This window comes from Macrosteles quadrilineatus, unplaced genomic scaffold (assembly GCF_028750875.1).
Source record: "Macrosteles quadrilineatus isolate MER2022 unplaced genomic scaffold, UCM_ALF_1.0 Scaffold_1__1_contigs__length_201487025, whole genome shotgun sequence".
NCBI lineage: Eukaryota > Metazoa > Arthropoda > Insecta > Hemiptera > Cicadellidae > Macrosteles > Macrosteles quadrilineatus.
The window spans coordinates 53196878-53215196 of record NW_026542594.1 but is presented as its reverse complement, the minus strand read 5'-3'; the positions used below and the strand labels follow the sequence as shown (position 1 = coordinate 53215196).

General features: G+C 34.0%; 1 protein-coding gene across 3 annotated transcripts in view; it reads right to left on the bottom strand.

Annotated features, from left to right (window-relative positions):
- Positions 1-18319, bottom strand: part of LOC128983073 (papilin) — a 274271-nt gene that overhangs the window by 21749 nt on the left and 234203 nt on the right. For all 3 annotated transcript variants that reach the window (XM_054402221.1, XM_054402223.1, XM_054402222.1), the window contains 5 exons: positions 14406-14538; positions 10960-11169; positions 10042-10236; positions 2290-2517; positions 953-1135 (listed from right to left, as the gene is read on the bottom strand). In XM_054402221.1, the coding sequence (XP_054258196.1) occupies positions 953-1135; positions 2290-2517; positions 10042-10236; positions 10960-11169; positions 14406-14538 (949 nt within the window). The remainder of the gene's footprint in view (positions 1-952; positions 1136-2289; positions 2518-10041; positions 10237-10959; positions 11170-14405; positions 14539-18319) is intronic.

Below are 18319 nucleotides of genomic sequence, written 5' to 3'. Positions count from 1 at the left end.
CATATCAAAACCAATAGCACATCTCTCAAGTGGATGTGACTAAAAGTGTTCAATGAAAAGTGTTATAAGAACCCTTGTATACAGACAGTTTTGTGTGCCATTTCATTTCACGCTTCAAAACATGATTATAGTTACTGATTGGATAAAAAAACTTTGCATTCTGAGTATCCAAGTCAGAATAAAGTTTTGCATAAAAACTGCGTAGAAAAAAGTCCCTTAAAAGGGCTAAAAAAAATATTAAATTTGTTGATGCAGCATGCAATATTGCTGATTATTTTTCTACAAAATCAGCTGACAGGGCCATGTATTGGCCATTGGGGTGATATTAGTGAGGTTGGGGAGTGCGCTGACAAATTGTGGAGGGGGGGCGGCGGCAAACTTCGTTGCCTAGAGGCGACAAATTCTTAAATACGTCCCTGCATTTACTACAAAAGCAGTGAATAACATTAAAATCTCTGCTTCAAGGGTTCTGTTTCCATCTAAAGTTATAGAAATATTTTATGTCTAGTCTTTTTTTTGTTGTTTAAAGGTTTATTGCGGACATTTTCCATCACAATGGTAAAATACAATTCACAACGTTTACAGTACTTATACTTGACTGCTACTCTCTGTAGCTTATTCCAACTTAGGTTGAGTTTGGTGTATTGTTAGTTGTAATGTGTTAGTTAAGTTTTTTCACCTGAGGACGGGAACAGATTTCAGCATTGAAAAATTGTGTATTGTATTTTATCATTGTGATGGAAAATGCCCGCAATAAACTTTGAACAACATTAACTCACTATCACTAACAATAAACTTTAATCAAAGAATAGCCTTGTTTCTTTGAAAACTAAATTAGCTCCAACCGATTGAATGAATAATATTAGCTGTTGGTCTAGTAAAAAGTTGATTGTCATGATATCTGAAACAGTCTGGACAAGATGGGGAAACCAGAGACAGCTATGTGACTCACCGCCCGGGTGGTATGTCTCTGGAGCAGACGTCTGTACATGTTCTGATACAGGCTCAAGACAAGACTTGCCACATCCGTTGTAACAACACTTGGCAATCCCCGCACACTCTGCATCCACTGAACACTCCTCCGTACAATGACTCGCCTCCCCACTCAGTTGCGGACACTCACCTTCCTTGTGTACTGCCAAACAAACATCACAGTTTAACATATTAGCATATCTAATACCATGTTCACATGTGTTATTACTACTTCTGGCATTTGAGATAGTTGAATGTAGAGCACTTGCTTGAAAACAATGCTTTTCATAATTATATTAAACTAGCTGTTACCCACGGGCTTCACCCCGTTTGACATCATAAGTATTATTAAAATTATTGATTGGTTAAGTTAACCTGAAATGAACAAAATACAGTAAAAGAAACAAATAATCACACCTGATTAAAGAAATAGTACAGCTGAGGTATTTTTAACATTAGGTATATGAAAAGTTCTCTTTAGAAAGGAATTACCACCTTAATGGGCAATTTATGAAATAATGGATAGTTTTGCGCGAGGTTTCTCGTCATGACGAACATTTTAAGTATATGGTTTATGGGGGTGTGACTTGTAGTTTTCTCAAAAGTTCATGGGTACTTTTGGCTTTATATATAGATGTACACAATTTAAGAAAACAAACCTCATAAGGAATGATGACAACTAATTGTGCAATTCTCTCAAAGCAGGCTAGTCTTTAATTAAAAAGTTATATCTGCTAATCGTCCTGAATTGAAAAATCTGGCAAAGATTGAGAAAATGTCGATTGGTTTAGGTTCAAGGTCGGGTTCAACACAAACTGTGGGTTCATCAGATGACATTAGCAAGCAAACACAGGAAAATACCGATACAAAGGATATGTATGTCATGTCCACATCTTTACTTATGAAACTTATAGATGTTGATAGTTCTGAGCGAAACTGATAAGATAAATTGATGGAATACTTGTATTGTGTATTATATCTATAAACATATTTTAATTTATTGCTTTATTAAAAACCATGAAACGTAATCGCTCCGCTCAACTGGCTTTCACTGCTATGTAAGCAATCCTAGTTTGTTTACTTTTGATTTAATTGTCGTGCCGTTTTACTACAGAATACACACAAGTGTAACTGTAATATGTTAACTGTAACATGTTTTACTAGTCAGAAAATCAGCAAGGTTTCCCTAAAAGAGTTTAGAAAAAATTATGTTTTGCATGATTGTTTTTGAAGTTTTTCCAATGATATTCTTAGTTGCTGGGTCTGATAATTTGGTTTATTTACTAGAGCAGATACTAAACTATTGTTGAGACTCACACTCCCTGCAGATGGGCTTGTACTCGGTCTGGCCAGTGCCTTGGTTGGTAGCAAGAGTGATGGCACATGTTGTGTTGACTGGACAGTTATGCGATAGACAGGGATTGTAGCATCTACAGCTGTCACAGCCATTACCATCCACCCAGCGCTCCACACCATATGGACAAGACAGTCGAGTGCATGTAGCCTCTATACTCGCACAATCGTTGTCCACATCAATTATATTTGCTGTAACAAGGTGGAGAACTATTTTTTAAAGAATCTTGAAATTCCCTTTACAGAAATTTACTAAAATTATTACAAATTCTACAAAAAATTTAGATGAAAAGAGTAACATAAGATAAATTAAAACACCCTTGATTACGTTATAAAAGTTATTAAACCTATCAAATTTAAGTTTCAATAGTATCCTGTAAATCCATTCCAGTTAGTTATGTTGGTAATTTTTAGCTGAAATAATTAGGTTTGAATCGTCTGCGTACAACAATAACTGGCTTTTGGCTTCTATGTTTGATTTTAAAATTGAGGGCATTCCACGGACATAGCAAAGAAATAATAATGGTCCTAAAATAGAACCCTGAGGAACTCCATGTTTAATTTTTAATGCTTGTGATTTATTTTTAACGACTTGGTCTCCTTTTTTTGAAACTATTTCAACATACTGAGATCTATCGGAGAGGTATGATTTAAACCATTTTAAAGGAACATCTGGCAGGCCCAAAACTTTAAGCTTCTTAAGAAGTATTTCATGAGACACGCTATCAAATGCTTTTGACAAATCCATGAAGACACTGGCTACCTTATCCCCCTTGTCAATAGAATCAATTATTGTTTCCACAAATCTCAGCAGAGCTGAAGTGGTTGATTTTCCTTTTTACACCGAAAACCCCTGGTGCACTAATTTCTCCCTCAGCATTGAGTTAAGCCGTCCTCTGTTGTTGTAGTTAGAGAGAAATTGTTCTTTCAGGATGGTTGCAGTCATCGTTTCAGTGAAAATTACGTTTGCCAAGGATTGCTTGCTTATTATTATTATTATTATTATTATTATTCCTTGTTGTTTCACAGAAGTTTGAGGCCTCAACATGTAACGGTCTATCACAGATTAAATACCGGTACTCAGGATCGTTCATGTCTAAACATGTTAAACACACCACTTAATATCATAAAGATAACAGATCACTACGTTGTAACACTTGTTTGAACGAATATAACGACAGCAATAAATTAAATTGGTAAACGCCCTCAATTATTTTTAAACAAGTCGTATTCACAGCATCACTTCCAAAGTAACTGACAGCCACTTAGCAATGATATTGTGTTGTACTATACAACTGCAAACAGCTGGGAATACTTGATTAGCTGTTTCCCCCACTCTTACTTCGTATAAAGAAGGAAATAGTCACGGGTGTGTTTCTCATTCAAAGATAGTATGGGGTTCAGGAAAGTCGCAAAATGTAAAATGCAATGAAACACAAAAAAATATATATTTAAAACTTAAGATTTTGGCTATACTACTTAACCGAATTTGGATATTTATATGCTCATTTTACGCATAATTTAATCCTCTTTGATATTAAAAGGACGTTGTTTGTGTCCGACACACTGTTTTTGAGCAATTCGTAAAAAACTGAAAAAAATACTGAAAACAAATTTATTTTAGGCTGCCATAATGTAAGCTCACCTCATAGAACGGTGCAAACTCAGATTACACTTATTTGGGACCAAATGAAGATATTAAAATGATTTCCAGCTTGCTGGGAATTAATTCCTAGAAAAATTCTTATTTGACTGGCCTATGTTACTGGAATCATAACATCTCTTTCTGATCATAATGGACAAATTTTAGAACTGACATTACCCAAATCTAAAAAATTAAATTTTCCCAGTGAATATGTCGAATGTAGAGGTTTTTCAGATAATAATATGAATATTTTTAAAAATATTCTTTCCTATGAAAACTGGCTTCCATTATATTTATCAAAAGTAGAGAATAAGTTTGATGTATTTAACAACATTTTTCAATATAATTTTAATTTAGTTTTTCCAAAAAAGAAAATCAAAAGATACTTGTACAAAAGGAAAAGTAACTGGATTAATAAAGAGCTGAAGATGGAGAAAAAGGATATAGTTGAACTATCAAAATATGCTAGACTTAGTGGTAATGTTGATGTAATTAATTACTGTAAATTAAAAGATAGAGATTACAAAAATAAACTTGTGAGGGCTAAGAACACTTTTTATGAAAAAAAAAATAAAAACTCTGAAAATGTCTGCAAGAAAACCTGGGAGATAATAAATGAAGAAACAGGAAAAAATGTTAATAGCTCAAGAGGAGCAATCAATGTAATAAATATAGATGGTGAAGCTGTATGTGATCCTCTGAGCATCTCAAACTTGTTTAATTACTACTATATTAATGTAATAGATGATCTTGTTCAGGATACCTCAAATAATTCAATGTTGCCCAATGACATAAATTTACAGGACAACATAAATCATATTGAAATCTTGAATCCTTTTAAATGTAAACCAGTTGATAAGGCCGAGATTGAAAAAATTATTTTGTCCTTAAAAAATAAGTTATCAAGTGGCCACGATGAAGTTCCTTTAAAGTTAATTAAACATACAGTAAAACCCTTGTTAAAGCCATTAGTTCATTTAGTTAACAGTTCCTTAATAACCGGAGTTTTTCCTCACAGTTTAAAAATGTCTAAAGTAGTGCCCGTTTTTAAGAAAGGTGAAAAAACTGAAAGAAGTAATTACCGTCCTGTTTCTGTCTTACCTGCTATTTCAAAAATATATGAGCGGGTGATGTATAATAGATTGTTTGAGCATTTACAAAATAATAACCTTTTAGACAAAGAACAGCATTATTTTGTATTATTTTGGTCTAATTTTACTGGCCTATATCTATATTCGTCAAAATATTATCTATTGCTGTGGCAGTATTACTGGTTACCCTTGTAGGAAAATTTACTAAATAATTAAAATTGTAGCTTCTTAGGATGTTTTTGAAAGTTTGAACTTCATTTGTTGTAAGTAATACATTAAGGTTGAAATCCCCAGCAATAACAAAATTTACTTCGTCTTTTAAAGAAACTAAAAGTTCAATTAACCTATCTAATCTACTTAAAAATTCTAATGTTTGTAATTGAGGCTTTCTGTAAACTCCTACCAGCACAAAAGACCATTTTGCTATTCTATATTTAGCCAGACAACACTCAAAAAGCTTGTCCTCGGTCAGTTCATCAACTTTTGTTAAAGTTAGGGATTTTGAGTTCAAACTCTTCTCCGACAGAATCATCACGCCACCGCCGGAGGTGGTTGTACGAGATTATGCAGAAGTAACAGAAAAGTTAGTTAAATTAAATCTTTCTATTTCATATTCTTTCATGTTGTGTTCGGTCAAAACAATAATATTGGGTTTAATTGCTTCTAAAACAACTTCTAATGGTTCTTTCCGGGAATTTAAATGTTGAATATTTTGATGAAAAATTGAAAATGTGTCTATTTTGTTGCTATTTGTTGAGTTTTGATTTTTAAACTTTAGTCTGGATCCTTGAAATCTGTCGGCGAAGAGTTTAAATCCGGTTTAGGGTCAGGAAGGATCCGGTGTGGTTGATTAGTTGAAGGGGACTGGGTCGAACTATACCTATTGCTTATATTTAAACTATCACTCACGACACTTTTATCACTGCTCTGCTTTAGCGCCTCACTGTATGTGAGGTCGCCGGGCACCACTTGAACTTCTTCACCATGTGTTGACATCTGGTTTGTAAGTTGGCCGTCAGCTCCAGGTGCTTTACAATCAGACAAAACTATCTTAGTTGTGTTTGTTGAGTTACCAGAGCCCTGTGAGATCTCCAAAGACTGCTGCAGATCCTCCGAACATGAAGCAGGCGGGTTGATGCAAGCATCAGTTAGAATATTTGGGGCATCAATTTCACAACAGCAACTGTCAATTGTCTTCCTTAGCTGATCCAGAAATGCAGTATGTGATAGCCCATTCCATAATTTTCGCTGAGCAGCTGGTTGATCACATGACACCACATATATTGTAGCATTAGTCACTTTGTGTAGCTTTACAATATTTTTTGCAAAGTGGTTGAGAGGTATTAAGTCACGCACACAGCCCATAGGAGAACATATTAAAGTATCGAATTTCTTTACTTTAAAATCCTCAATCAAGTATTCAAACACCTCATCATACGTTGGTAGTGTTGGCTTTCCTCTATATTCTTCCTTTGTGACAAGACTGTAGACTGCGGTACCCCCTGATTGTCTGGCTAGTCAATCTTGTGTTGATGAAGTCTGTGTCCTTAGGCCTACCAAATATCTTACGAAACACAACCGCTACACCAGCAGACATGTTTCTGTGGTGTTGGATATCTCTTGATATGTTATGCGCAAATGCTGTGGTAGGGGCTTTTTTGTTAGCATTAATCACATCCCACATGTTAGCTTCAATGACATTAATATTATTAAGCAGACTGTGTTTGTTCTTTAGATCCAACAACAGTTTTAATCATTGGAACAAATATTTCTTTAATCATTTTTGATATTTGTAATTTTCCTTGCTTGTTAAAGTGTAGTCCATGTTGTGTATAAGACTGACGAGATAGTTCATTTATAGCCAAAAAGGTAGCATGGTTATACTCTGACACAAGTGATTCAATGTCCATGTTTATGTAATATATTCTATTATTTAGACCAGGAGTGTGATGTCAGTAAGGGATTGCTGACATCACTACATTAGTGTGTTTAGTGCTCTCCATCAGCCATTTAACGGTTTCACAATACCTCTTCTCTGTGTGTTCAATTACATTGTTGGATCCCCCCAGCACAATAAGTGTATCAGCTTTGGAAAATGAACTTGTAAGGCCTTTAACATCATTTATTACATTTTCTATTGTTGCATTTGGCTTAAATAAACAGTCAATGTCATATTCATTATCCTGCCATATCTTTGTTATGTTTGACCTAAGATGTCTACCATGGCTATCCGCAAGAATTAAAATTCGTCCGTTGGTCCTTTTTACTGTTTTTTTTTAACTTTTTAGCAGGGTTCTTGATGCTTAAGTTGGAGTGGTTAACTTGAGGGTCCTTGGACTTAGACAGCGCCAGTTTTAGATTATTATGGGTCACATCAGATTTTTTGAGATTCTGTAATACCTCAAGTTTGTTTGTTGTAATAACAGGATCCATGTTGGTGAATTTTAGATTCTTTGATTTAGACGTTACTTCAGTCCATCCTGTAGATTTAGCCGTTACAATTTCCTTACTGTTAGTTCTAGTGACAGAAACATATGATTTTCCCTCCTTTTCAATCATGAGGGAGTAGAAAAATCTTTTGTTTAGAGCTGGTAATTTTTGTATGAAGTAAGCCAAAAGTGAGCGCTTTAGTATAACTTCCTGTTCTGATAGTTTTTTATTTTGTACAGTTATAGTTAGAAGTTATTAGTTAGTCTCATAAAAAGTAACTGATAGAAGTTATAGTTAGTTGAAAAAACTAACTGATAGAAAATAAAGTTAGTTTTTGTAGAAGTAGACCTAGCTGTTTGTTGGGCAGGGCAGTTGTTTTAAAGGATTTTGTATGTAATTAATGGATGACACATCTTGGTAACTAATCTATACTATAATATGAGTAAAGTGCATAATGATTTTAAAAACGGTTCCTACGATTTCCTCCAAATTGTTAGAAATATCTTAGTTTAAGGATAAAAACAAAATCCATGCCAATATCAACAGATAACAGATGTTTTGTATCATATCATGAGTTTTATCTTGAAGCTCATTGTAGAAATTTTATAAATTGTTCGTCTACATGAAAACGTTTGTCAGATAAATTAAGGATGAATGAATGTCTACCTAAAACAAATTGACCTTACAACTTAATTAATCGTAGTAAAACTGAAAATATTTGTAGGCTTATAAGTTTTATTTTTTACCTATTGAACAAATGAAACACCTCGAGCAATGCTCGGCCTCCTGGTACTTGTGTTTTAAATAAACATTGTCACATTTTACATTACTACAACAGAAACAAATAATGACTTAAAACTTGTCACTTTAAGATAACAAATTTAGGACGATGTTTTGACACTGACTTATGATAACTTGAGTGTATAATCACCAAACAAACATTCCCCCTTTCCACCGGAATGGGCACACGGGAGGGACTAAGGCTAAAGTTGTAGTGACGTCATATCTTTAGTGGCTAATGTCTTCTCTTGAGGCGACACGATTACCGTAACGAAACGAAGTGTTTTCAGCGGCGTTCGTGGCATAGTTGATAGCGTTTCGGATTGGTGGTCAGGAGGTCCCGGGTTCGAATCTCGCTGGCAGCACTAACTTTTTGTCAAAAAATTTGTCATATGAGCAAGTTTGGTTGGTTAGGTTAGGTTATGATAGTTTAATTTTATAATACTAAATTTTAAAATTAATTTTATAATTAATTAAAAATTATAAGTAATTATTAATTAGATTTTTATCTTATATAGTTTTTATATTATCAGCAAGTCTGGTTGGTTAGGTTATGTTATGACAGTTTAATTTTAAAAATTAAAAATTTATTTTATAATTTTAAAACAATATTTTATAATTAAAAAGTTAATTTTATAACTAAAAATAAAAAAAAAAATATTTTAATTATTTCAACTTAGCAGTTCTTGCGGCGAACGCTGACAATACAAGATATGTTAGCCTTAGTCCCTCCCGTGTGCCCCACCGCCTTCCCACCCCTCGGTGCTTGGGGTGTTGTTATTGGCCGTCACTGCCCTTCCACGGGCCCACTGGCCGTGAAGTGGTGGGGTGGGAATGGTTGTTATGTGGGCCACTGCATACCAAAGCAACTGGACTTTGACTTTCTCTTTCCCACCCCTCGCATTTTTTGTCAACAAGGGCGCTGACCCCTCACGGCCGCACGCAACCCTCACTGATCACATAAAAACAATAACCCGTATTTGAGATACTTCCGCCTGACCAAAAATCCAACGACTTAAAACTATCGAATATATTATCTATTCGTAAGCTATAAATCTAACTGAGTAGAAGTTATTTCCAGCACTTTAAAAAAAATAACGAATAAATAGAAGTTAGCTGAAAAAACTAACGAATATCGCTATTTGTTAGAAATTTTATTCGTTATTCCCAAGTATGGTGGCCATATACAAGACTAACTGTGTCCATATATAAGACAATCTATGTCCATGTACAAGACTATCAGAGTCCATGTACAAGACTATCTGTATCCATGTGCAAGACTAACTGTGTCCATATACAAGACAATCTGTGTCCAAAGATAGTCCTGTTCATGGACACAGACAGGCTTGTGGACACTGACAGTCTTGTATATTTTGGACAAAGATAGTCTTGTATATGGACACAGGTAGTCTTTGACATTGCCAAAAAATACTGTGAAATTGCCTAGCTATATGAGTTATTTTAAAAACCCGCCCTTGGGAAAAAAGAAAAAAAAACGTATCCGGATCCGGAACCGGTGCTGACATTTTCTTGGATCTGCCTATCACTACTAATAATATTTCTTCTTTGAAATAAAAAAAAATATTACAGTACTTTTCTATACCGGTAGGGAATTAAGCTATTACCACCATGTCCTTAGTCTGCAAGTTTGCTACAAGGGAGATATTTAATCTGTCGTGTATCTGAAATGTTATAAAAATATTAAATATCTCAATTTTAAAAAGTGTTTAACTAGTTCACATGTCTTTGTTTGTACTGTTATGTACTCACGGTTAACAGTATCAGTAGACGAGTGGCCAGGAATGCAGTAGTCCAGACAGGCTTTGAAACTTTTGAAGCGGTTTAGGTTGCCGGCACAGCCGTGGTATGTAAAAGCGACGCAAGTTTGTTGTCGCTCGTCAAAAGCCCATCGTTGGAACTCACCATCCAGACATGGTCCAGAGTCCACAGGCAGCTTACATATAGCTGAACATGCAATCCCACAACAACTATCACCACATGCAGTTAGAACACAACACTACTCGTCCCAAGCTACAGTATATAGTCCTCGCCACCCTAAGTTGAGGCAGCCCAAGGCCGCACGGCGTGTATCTAGTGCAGCCTTTGGCTGCCTCAACTTAGGGTGGCGAGGACTATAGTACCGTAGTGAATCAATTCTATGTTATTTTTAATACATTTCATCCCTACATTATTTGTAATATCAGTAAAAACAAAGAATTTAGCTTCTCTCCATACAATAAAGATAATTTTAAAGGGTTACTTATAAGTGATTTTAATTTCATTTTACTTACAGATAACTCTAGAAGTTCTTTTATTTGATTAGGTCCAAATACATTCTAAATTTATAATTTTAGATAAGCAAACATTAATTTTAAAATAAAATTTAACAAAAAAAATAGGTTACAGATTACATCCTTGTTCTAAGATTCCCATAGAAGTTCTTCCATTTATCCCATTCCAGAGTGATATCCCTTATAAATTAACTAACTAGTTTTCTTACAAAAACATTAAAAAATTCCTATTAGAAATAATTCTTTAATTAATGGACACATGAGTGGGGTAGATTTATGTTATCAAGCAATAAATATTGTATTGATTATCCTAACCCAACCACCATCTACCAATCTTCCACCAAACTACCACCAAGATCTACATAAACAATTTATCATCAATTGTCTGACTACATACCTAAATATGACATAGAGCCATTGTTTTCAGGGATGAGCTCTTCTCGGTGCAAACAGACACTCTCACACTCAGGCAGTGAGCTGAAGCGGTTAGAGCTTCCGTCACATCCACCGTAGGAGAACTCCTGACATGAGCGAGTCGCAGGGTCAAAGTACCACTTGCTAAGATGTTGTAGACAAGGACCAACATCAACTGGCACATTGCATACATCTAGACACAGGTTAAACACACATGTAAACAATCAATCATACATCATTTTGATATAAGTACTAAAGTTATCAACTTTATATTGAGGAATGTTAGCCTCCGGATTACTGTATAATACTTCAAGTGGTTTAGATACCTGCATTTAAGACCCAGCGCAAACGGTGTGACTGTTTTACAACTGTATTGTGACCTCGGCAATGTATTGGAGTGGAGAGGTGCACACGACACAACTTTTTTTTGACCATTTAAAACCAGTCTGAAACCAGTCACATGCATCTGTGAGGCCCAGCGCACACGGTGTGACTGTTTTACAACAACTGTTGCAAACCAGGGGCCCTATTTTTGAAATGGTTGACTGTTGAGTTGAGTGTCGAGCCATTCTATTTCCAATCGTTTCGTATTTTTGAAACGATTGACGGTGGACTTATACAACCAAAACTACTCAACACCAATTGAGCTGTTGAGTGGAGGTTGACTGCACTTTCTTCTTCCTCTCTTTCGGCAAAAAATTACTCTTTTTGAGTCGACGCCATATTGTTTTGTTATTGCTTTAATTTACTAATTGCGATTTAGAGGTTATGTATTTGTTGTCAATGTCTTAGCACCCAATACTTTATGCGATTGTTAATTTTATTTACTGTGTCAATACTAAACTATTTAATCTATTTACTTTGTTATAAGACTATTTAATTTGTTTGAAATACACTAGGCATACTAATTGAACTTATTAAAAGATAATTATTGTCATTAGACCTATGATTTAAGGTATTAAAGATTGTGGTAGAGAGAAACAATATCATAGTTTGTTTCAATACCATTCACCTAATAAAGGGATCAAATTAATTTAAGTTACGATAAGCTTTCAGTGCAATGGTAAATAGCCATAAGCTTTAACCTAAATAAAAACACAATTAAAAATAACATGAAACAAAACGATGAAGAAAACTAAAATAAGGTGATGTGTTCTGAAATAGATATGAAGAAAGCAAATAATAATGTATTTAGGATATGCCTAAACTTATAATGAGCTACACCATAAAAGAAACAAACATCCATAGTAAATTTTATTGTTAATACTTATAAGTTTATATAAGGTACTTTTGCAATCACTAAGATTAAGCAAGACATAACCTCAATCTCTCAAGAACGGAGTTGACAGTTTACCCCAGTATCTCGAAATATGGTAGATTGAGATTAGCTGATCCAGATTTTAGAGTAAGAAGAGGTAAAATCGAAGATCACAAAAACTCTGCATTGTGATTGGTTTAAAATGACTTCATCTGAATTTCGGGCGGTCGTATGCTCTACATTTCCAAAACGAGTCACTCAACTAGTGATTTCCAACTCAATTCCAAACTGTTGGATTTCAAAAATACCAAATCCTGTTGTTGGTTGAGTTGAGTGTTGACTGTAGAGTCAACTGTCAACCATTTCAAAAATAGGGCCCCAGTTGCATCTGAAACCAGTTTGCAACTGAAAAAAAAATTCTGTCCGCACACGGTGTGACTGTTTTACAACTACAGTTGCGTCTATTTTGCAATCAGTGGAGTGTCAATTTAGTGCAGTTACGTTGTTTTAAAGCCTTAAGTTCGCTTACTATGTCAGACTCAGACGAAGAAGACGTTATTAGCTGTTACCAATACCGAAGACAGCGAAGGGTACTGAGAGAGCATTGGGTTCACCCTTATTTGAGCAAGAATGTTAGTCCTAGGCTGTTTGTAGCAGCTAGAGCTAGTTAGGAAATTATAAACACTAAAAACACTATACAAAACAAAAAACGAAAACGAAAGTTGTAAAACAGTCACACCGTGTGCGCAGGGCCTTAGTCCGCGGTTGTAGTTGCATTGCAGACATCAGTCGTACGAGACCACATGGTGTTTTGGTATTTTTACGGCCGTATTGTTTGTATCTGACTGTAACGACAGCTATTTAGCAGCTACAAATAGCCTAGAATTCACATTCTTGCTCAAGGGGTAAACCTAATGCTCTCTGTACCCTTAGCTGTCTTCGGTATTGATAATAGTTAACAACGTCTTCTTCACCTGAGTCTGTCATTGTAAATATGTACGACATACAGAAAAACACTCAACACGAACATTGAACAGACACTAACGTTTAACATTAAAAACACTAAACATTACTGAGACGGTGAGCAACCCGTACCGACAGGATGTGAATTCTAGACTGCCGTGGTAGTGCGTAGATCTACTGGTCAATGATGGTCATCGATTAAGGACCAATTATGTTATTATTGATTGATTGTATTGATTAGATTTCTCTCAATCAAAAAGATAAAATTCAATAGATGCTTTAATTAACATGTCAAAGTCAATAATTTATTGTCACAAAACGTTTACAGATCCAGCATAGCTGGGAAACAGGTGAAATGGTAGACAATTAAATACATAAACTATAATAACTAAAAAATATGCTAAGAAATCAAATAAATACATCATTTAAAAAATAATTAACTTTGTAATACACTAAGCAGCAATTTGGTAACTTCTATTATATTTTTTTTTATTCTAATGATTTAATATTTTCAGGCAGTTTATTATAAACATTTTCCTAGATAATGTGGAAGGGTTTCAAGTGAGGTAAGTCTATGAATGGGCAGTTGTAAATCATTTCGGTGTCGTGTTAAATAATAATGGTTATTGGTTATCATTTATAAAAGATTCAAGATTTTTTTTATCAAGAATAATGTTTCCAGGATATAAATTGACGGAAGCGTTAATATTTTCAATTCACTAAATAATAATTTACAGGATTGTCTGGGATTTGAAAGTGTCATGATTCTAAGGATCTTTTTTTTTGAATTTTGAAAATGGTTTAGTAATTTGAGCAGCTGCCCCAGAACTCCATTCCATGCAACATGTTTGACACAAACAAAGTGTAATAAACAATCATCCTTGTCTTGAGTTCAGTAACATGCTGCAGGACAGACATCTGGAAACAGACTGTATTAAGTTTATTAGCTAGAATTTATGTATATTTATTTCAATTAAATGTTTTGTACCTGAATACCTACCTAAAAATGTTGTAGATGATGTTTCATTAATAATTTAATCTTATAAAGTCATGGTTTAGAAAGAACTGATAAAAGTTTCAAAGAAATGAAAACAGATCATAACAATTAATTATTGTAACATGTAATCTGAAGCTGTGGCCGGGGCATGCTGTAAGGTAACCATAATACTTCTAACAACTAATATGATTGGCACAAAAATCCAAATTACCTTGACCAAGGAATTCCCCACATTGCCGTTCACACTGTTCTATAGAACCAAACCTATTGGCGTTCCCTTGGCATCCGCCATACACAAACGTCTGGCACTGGCCTGAAGCTGGGTCGAAAAACCAGGCTGGCAACTGTGGAGAGCATAAGTGACACAATTAGTAATTTACATTTCATAAAAAGAGTGTCATAATTGAGTCTCAAAATTAACATGCAGGCTAAATTAAAAAAATAAAAACAGCATTTCTTTTCCTATATAATTTTATATCAATCGTAGATTCATAGTATATACACTTCACTATATTAATCTGAACGCATGTTGTCAAAACTTCATCTTCTTACTTACTCTTTATCAGTTGATGAACTTTTTATACCTTTAATAGCAGTGTACCCGTCCTTTGTATGGGGTTGGCATATAAGTATAAATGCTTATTGCAGTTATACTCAAGCTTTGCGTTTGCAATAGGGGAGGACACAGTTTGATGAAATTTGTTTCTTTAAATTTACAGTATGATATAGTATATCACATCTACCATAGCCATAATATTCTACCACTGCACCTAAACAATAGAAAATACCCCTGCTGTAGCAAACCTGCCGACTAAGCGAATTTTCATTTGTCTGAATTGATTTTCAATCAAATATATTTAAATAACATCAGGTTTAACGAGTACCTAGGTTTGCTGCTACAAGGAAACTAGTAAAGCGAGTTTTTTTAGTAAAATATTAATAGCTTAGTATAAAATAAATAAATGGGCCAAGTTTGATCCAAAAATATCAATAAACAATGAAACTACATCATTTTACAATATTCTCCATATAAATAACATGGGAATTTTAAATTAAACATTTTTTGAATTTTATCCGATACCAATAACCCAACAACTACTTTTATACTTGATACTTTGATTTACAAATTTTTTTATTATTTTTTTAAGCTCTTTAAAAAGATCTAGAGAGATATTGGGTCATTTTGTGTTTTGAGGGTAAAAAATGAGAAAAACCATTTTTTACCGCATAATAGCCCCCGTAAAACCCCGTTCCCAAGGTCCGATCATGCGAACTCATTCAAGTTTATCCCACCTTACACCTTCAAACCAAACTTCATCAAAATCTGACAAAAATTACTCAAGTTATCGCGTTCACAGACATATAGCCTATATATATATATATACATATATAAAAATTTGAACGAATGGTGTTTTTGGCCTCTGGGGACATCAAAATGAAAAAGAAAATCGGTCCTGGGCCTAGGTCTTACCGTGCCACCTACTCTAATCCCTACTTCCCTATAGGGAATAGCTACTTCCCTATAGGGAAATCCGCTAAAAATAAATGATCAAACATTCGCACAATATCACAAATTATTCATTAAATAAAAATCATAAACATGACCGTAAACAATCCTACTTTGACAGTTATCATTGCGTATCACAGCTTTTTGTTACTGCTTAGCTCAAATTAGATATTGTCATAAATGCAAAAAAATAAATGAATAATAGTGCTGCGTTGGTAGACTTTTTAACTTTTTAGTGCTATTGCATATCATAGAACCACAACTTGTTTAGTTGAAAAAGCTGACAAAATTCTTTAATTCCTTTTAAATATGAATACTCATAAATTTAACATGGGGAACTACACAGCCAGTGGGGCAGAGTCCGAAAGGATTTTTGAGATAAGAATAGGCCTATATGTTCATAGGGAATGTGAGCTATCATCATGCCAAATTTCAGCCCAATCCGTCCAGTACCGTAGAATGGGGTGAATAGAAACACTTTTTGACTTTTAAGCTTCTGTAATACCGATATTTTTAATTTTTAAATTTTCAACACTAGCTCATATTTTCGGTCTTGAACTCCTCTACTCAAAACAGTTATCAATTTTTTTTTCTTTTTAATCATTAAGCAGAAAAAAAATAAAATATGGCTGTTTCTATTCACCCCGCACTTTGGGGTGAATAGAAACACTGTGTTAAATTGATGATTGTTGCTTTTCCTCACTTACCAGGGGCAATAGAAACATGAAATTTATGCTTGTTAGCTTAGGTTGTTGTAAATAAAAATATTTAAAGTTAATTAACACATTTATATATAAGTACGAAGTATAAAAACGTCGTTTTCATAAACCCTTATCCAAACAAATCGGAGAACATGAATGACAATGGGTGAAATCAGAGTAACAAAATCTTACATAGAAACCAACTAAATGAAGAGTAAAATCAGACAAATCTTCCTCAAAATACAACACTCCCTTAAATCTACAAGTTTTACACGGCTTGGGAGTTGGAAGCCGATCGTACTACGTCATCGACTTTGAAGAGGGCCTCTTAATCTGTCTCTCAGAACTTGTTGGTTTGCGCAATTTTCTTGATGAATCTTCCTATTTATCCTTCCTCGTCAAATTCAATAACTTTTGCAACATATAAACGATAGCAAGTTTTGTTTTTCCCCATTACTTTGACAATTACATGATCATGAAGGGACAACTTTGAAGACTCACTGATGTCTTGAGCTAGGTATGCTCGTTCTTCTTCATCAAATTGATCGTCTTTGTCACTTTCTTCCAGTGTGACTGCTGTAGAATCATCTTCATCTCTGGTATTTTTTTTTCTTTTTTGGGGGGTTTTCTGGGGCAACACTGGTTAAAAAAAAAGTGTTTCTATTCACCCTGGTTTTGCAAAATCATGACATAACCTAAATTAAAAATAAAGTAAAAAAATATAGTTTATTCTAAGGCTAATCTATTAACACACTTGGTTTTAAGATACCTAAGACAATATAAAAAATGGTTATTAACATAAATACATGCAATAGGTTCATACTTAGAGAAAAAGTTTTGAAAAGAATGTTTTTCGCCAAAATTTTCAAATGATGTTTCGCATCATCCAACATCCGAAGCAGTGATACCAATATGCTAAACTAATTTTTCCCAGGTAGATAGGATATGGTTATAATGGGGGAAAATAATTCCCTTATATAAAGTCAATGTATAACAAAGTTATAAAAATATGTGAATCATTCATTGAAGTTTTGTTTCTATTCACCCTGTTGTTTCTATTCACCCCATTTTACGGTAGGTAATGCGTTATTGAACTTCAAACAAACAAACAAACAAACAGTCAAATAAACAAACAAACACACAAACTTTCACATTTATAATACTTATTATGTAGGATAGGATGATTACAAAATTATTACAAGACAGTTAGATTCATAATGTTGAGTTAATAATCTTTAAGATTAAACTTTTCTTTATTTTCTTTAACAAGTACCGGTATGACATAAACTCACAATTGGGCGAGGTCTAAAAGAAAGGCATTTATGTCAAATGGACAAGTGATTAAATCTATACTAGTCTAGGCCTACCTGTTGCTCGAATTCGAGCAATTGCGAAGTATTAAAGGCGTTATTATATAACGAACAACAGTCATAATATCCGATGACTTTAAAAGAGTCGTCTCAAAGATTATGGAAATACTCACGATGTACAGTATATAACAGTTCGATATAATCATCATTTCTTGTAAATATCTTATGATTTTTTAAAAGCTTTGTTTTTTTAGTTTTTACAAATATTTTCCACTTATTATAGTATTAGGTTGTCTATAATTATGATTATAAATAAAATAAAAAAAAACACAATATTTATATTTTTTATACTTGGTGGTGTTCTATGACTTTCCTATGTTTCCATAGTTTGCAAATTGGCTCTTTCAATGATTGCTCAATAAATGCAGCACAGTGTTAATTTTGGTGTAAGTTTGTGTTGAAACTGTCAGATATTTTATTTGCGAAGGTTTAATGACAGTTTGAAGAATCCACCTTTATCAAAACAATGGTTTATTATTTAAAACATTACGTAATCTCTAAAAGATAATCGGTACATATATCTAGCAAACATTCGGAGGAAATGTGA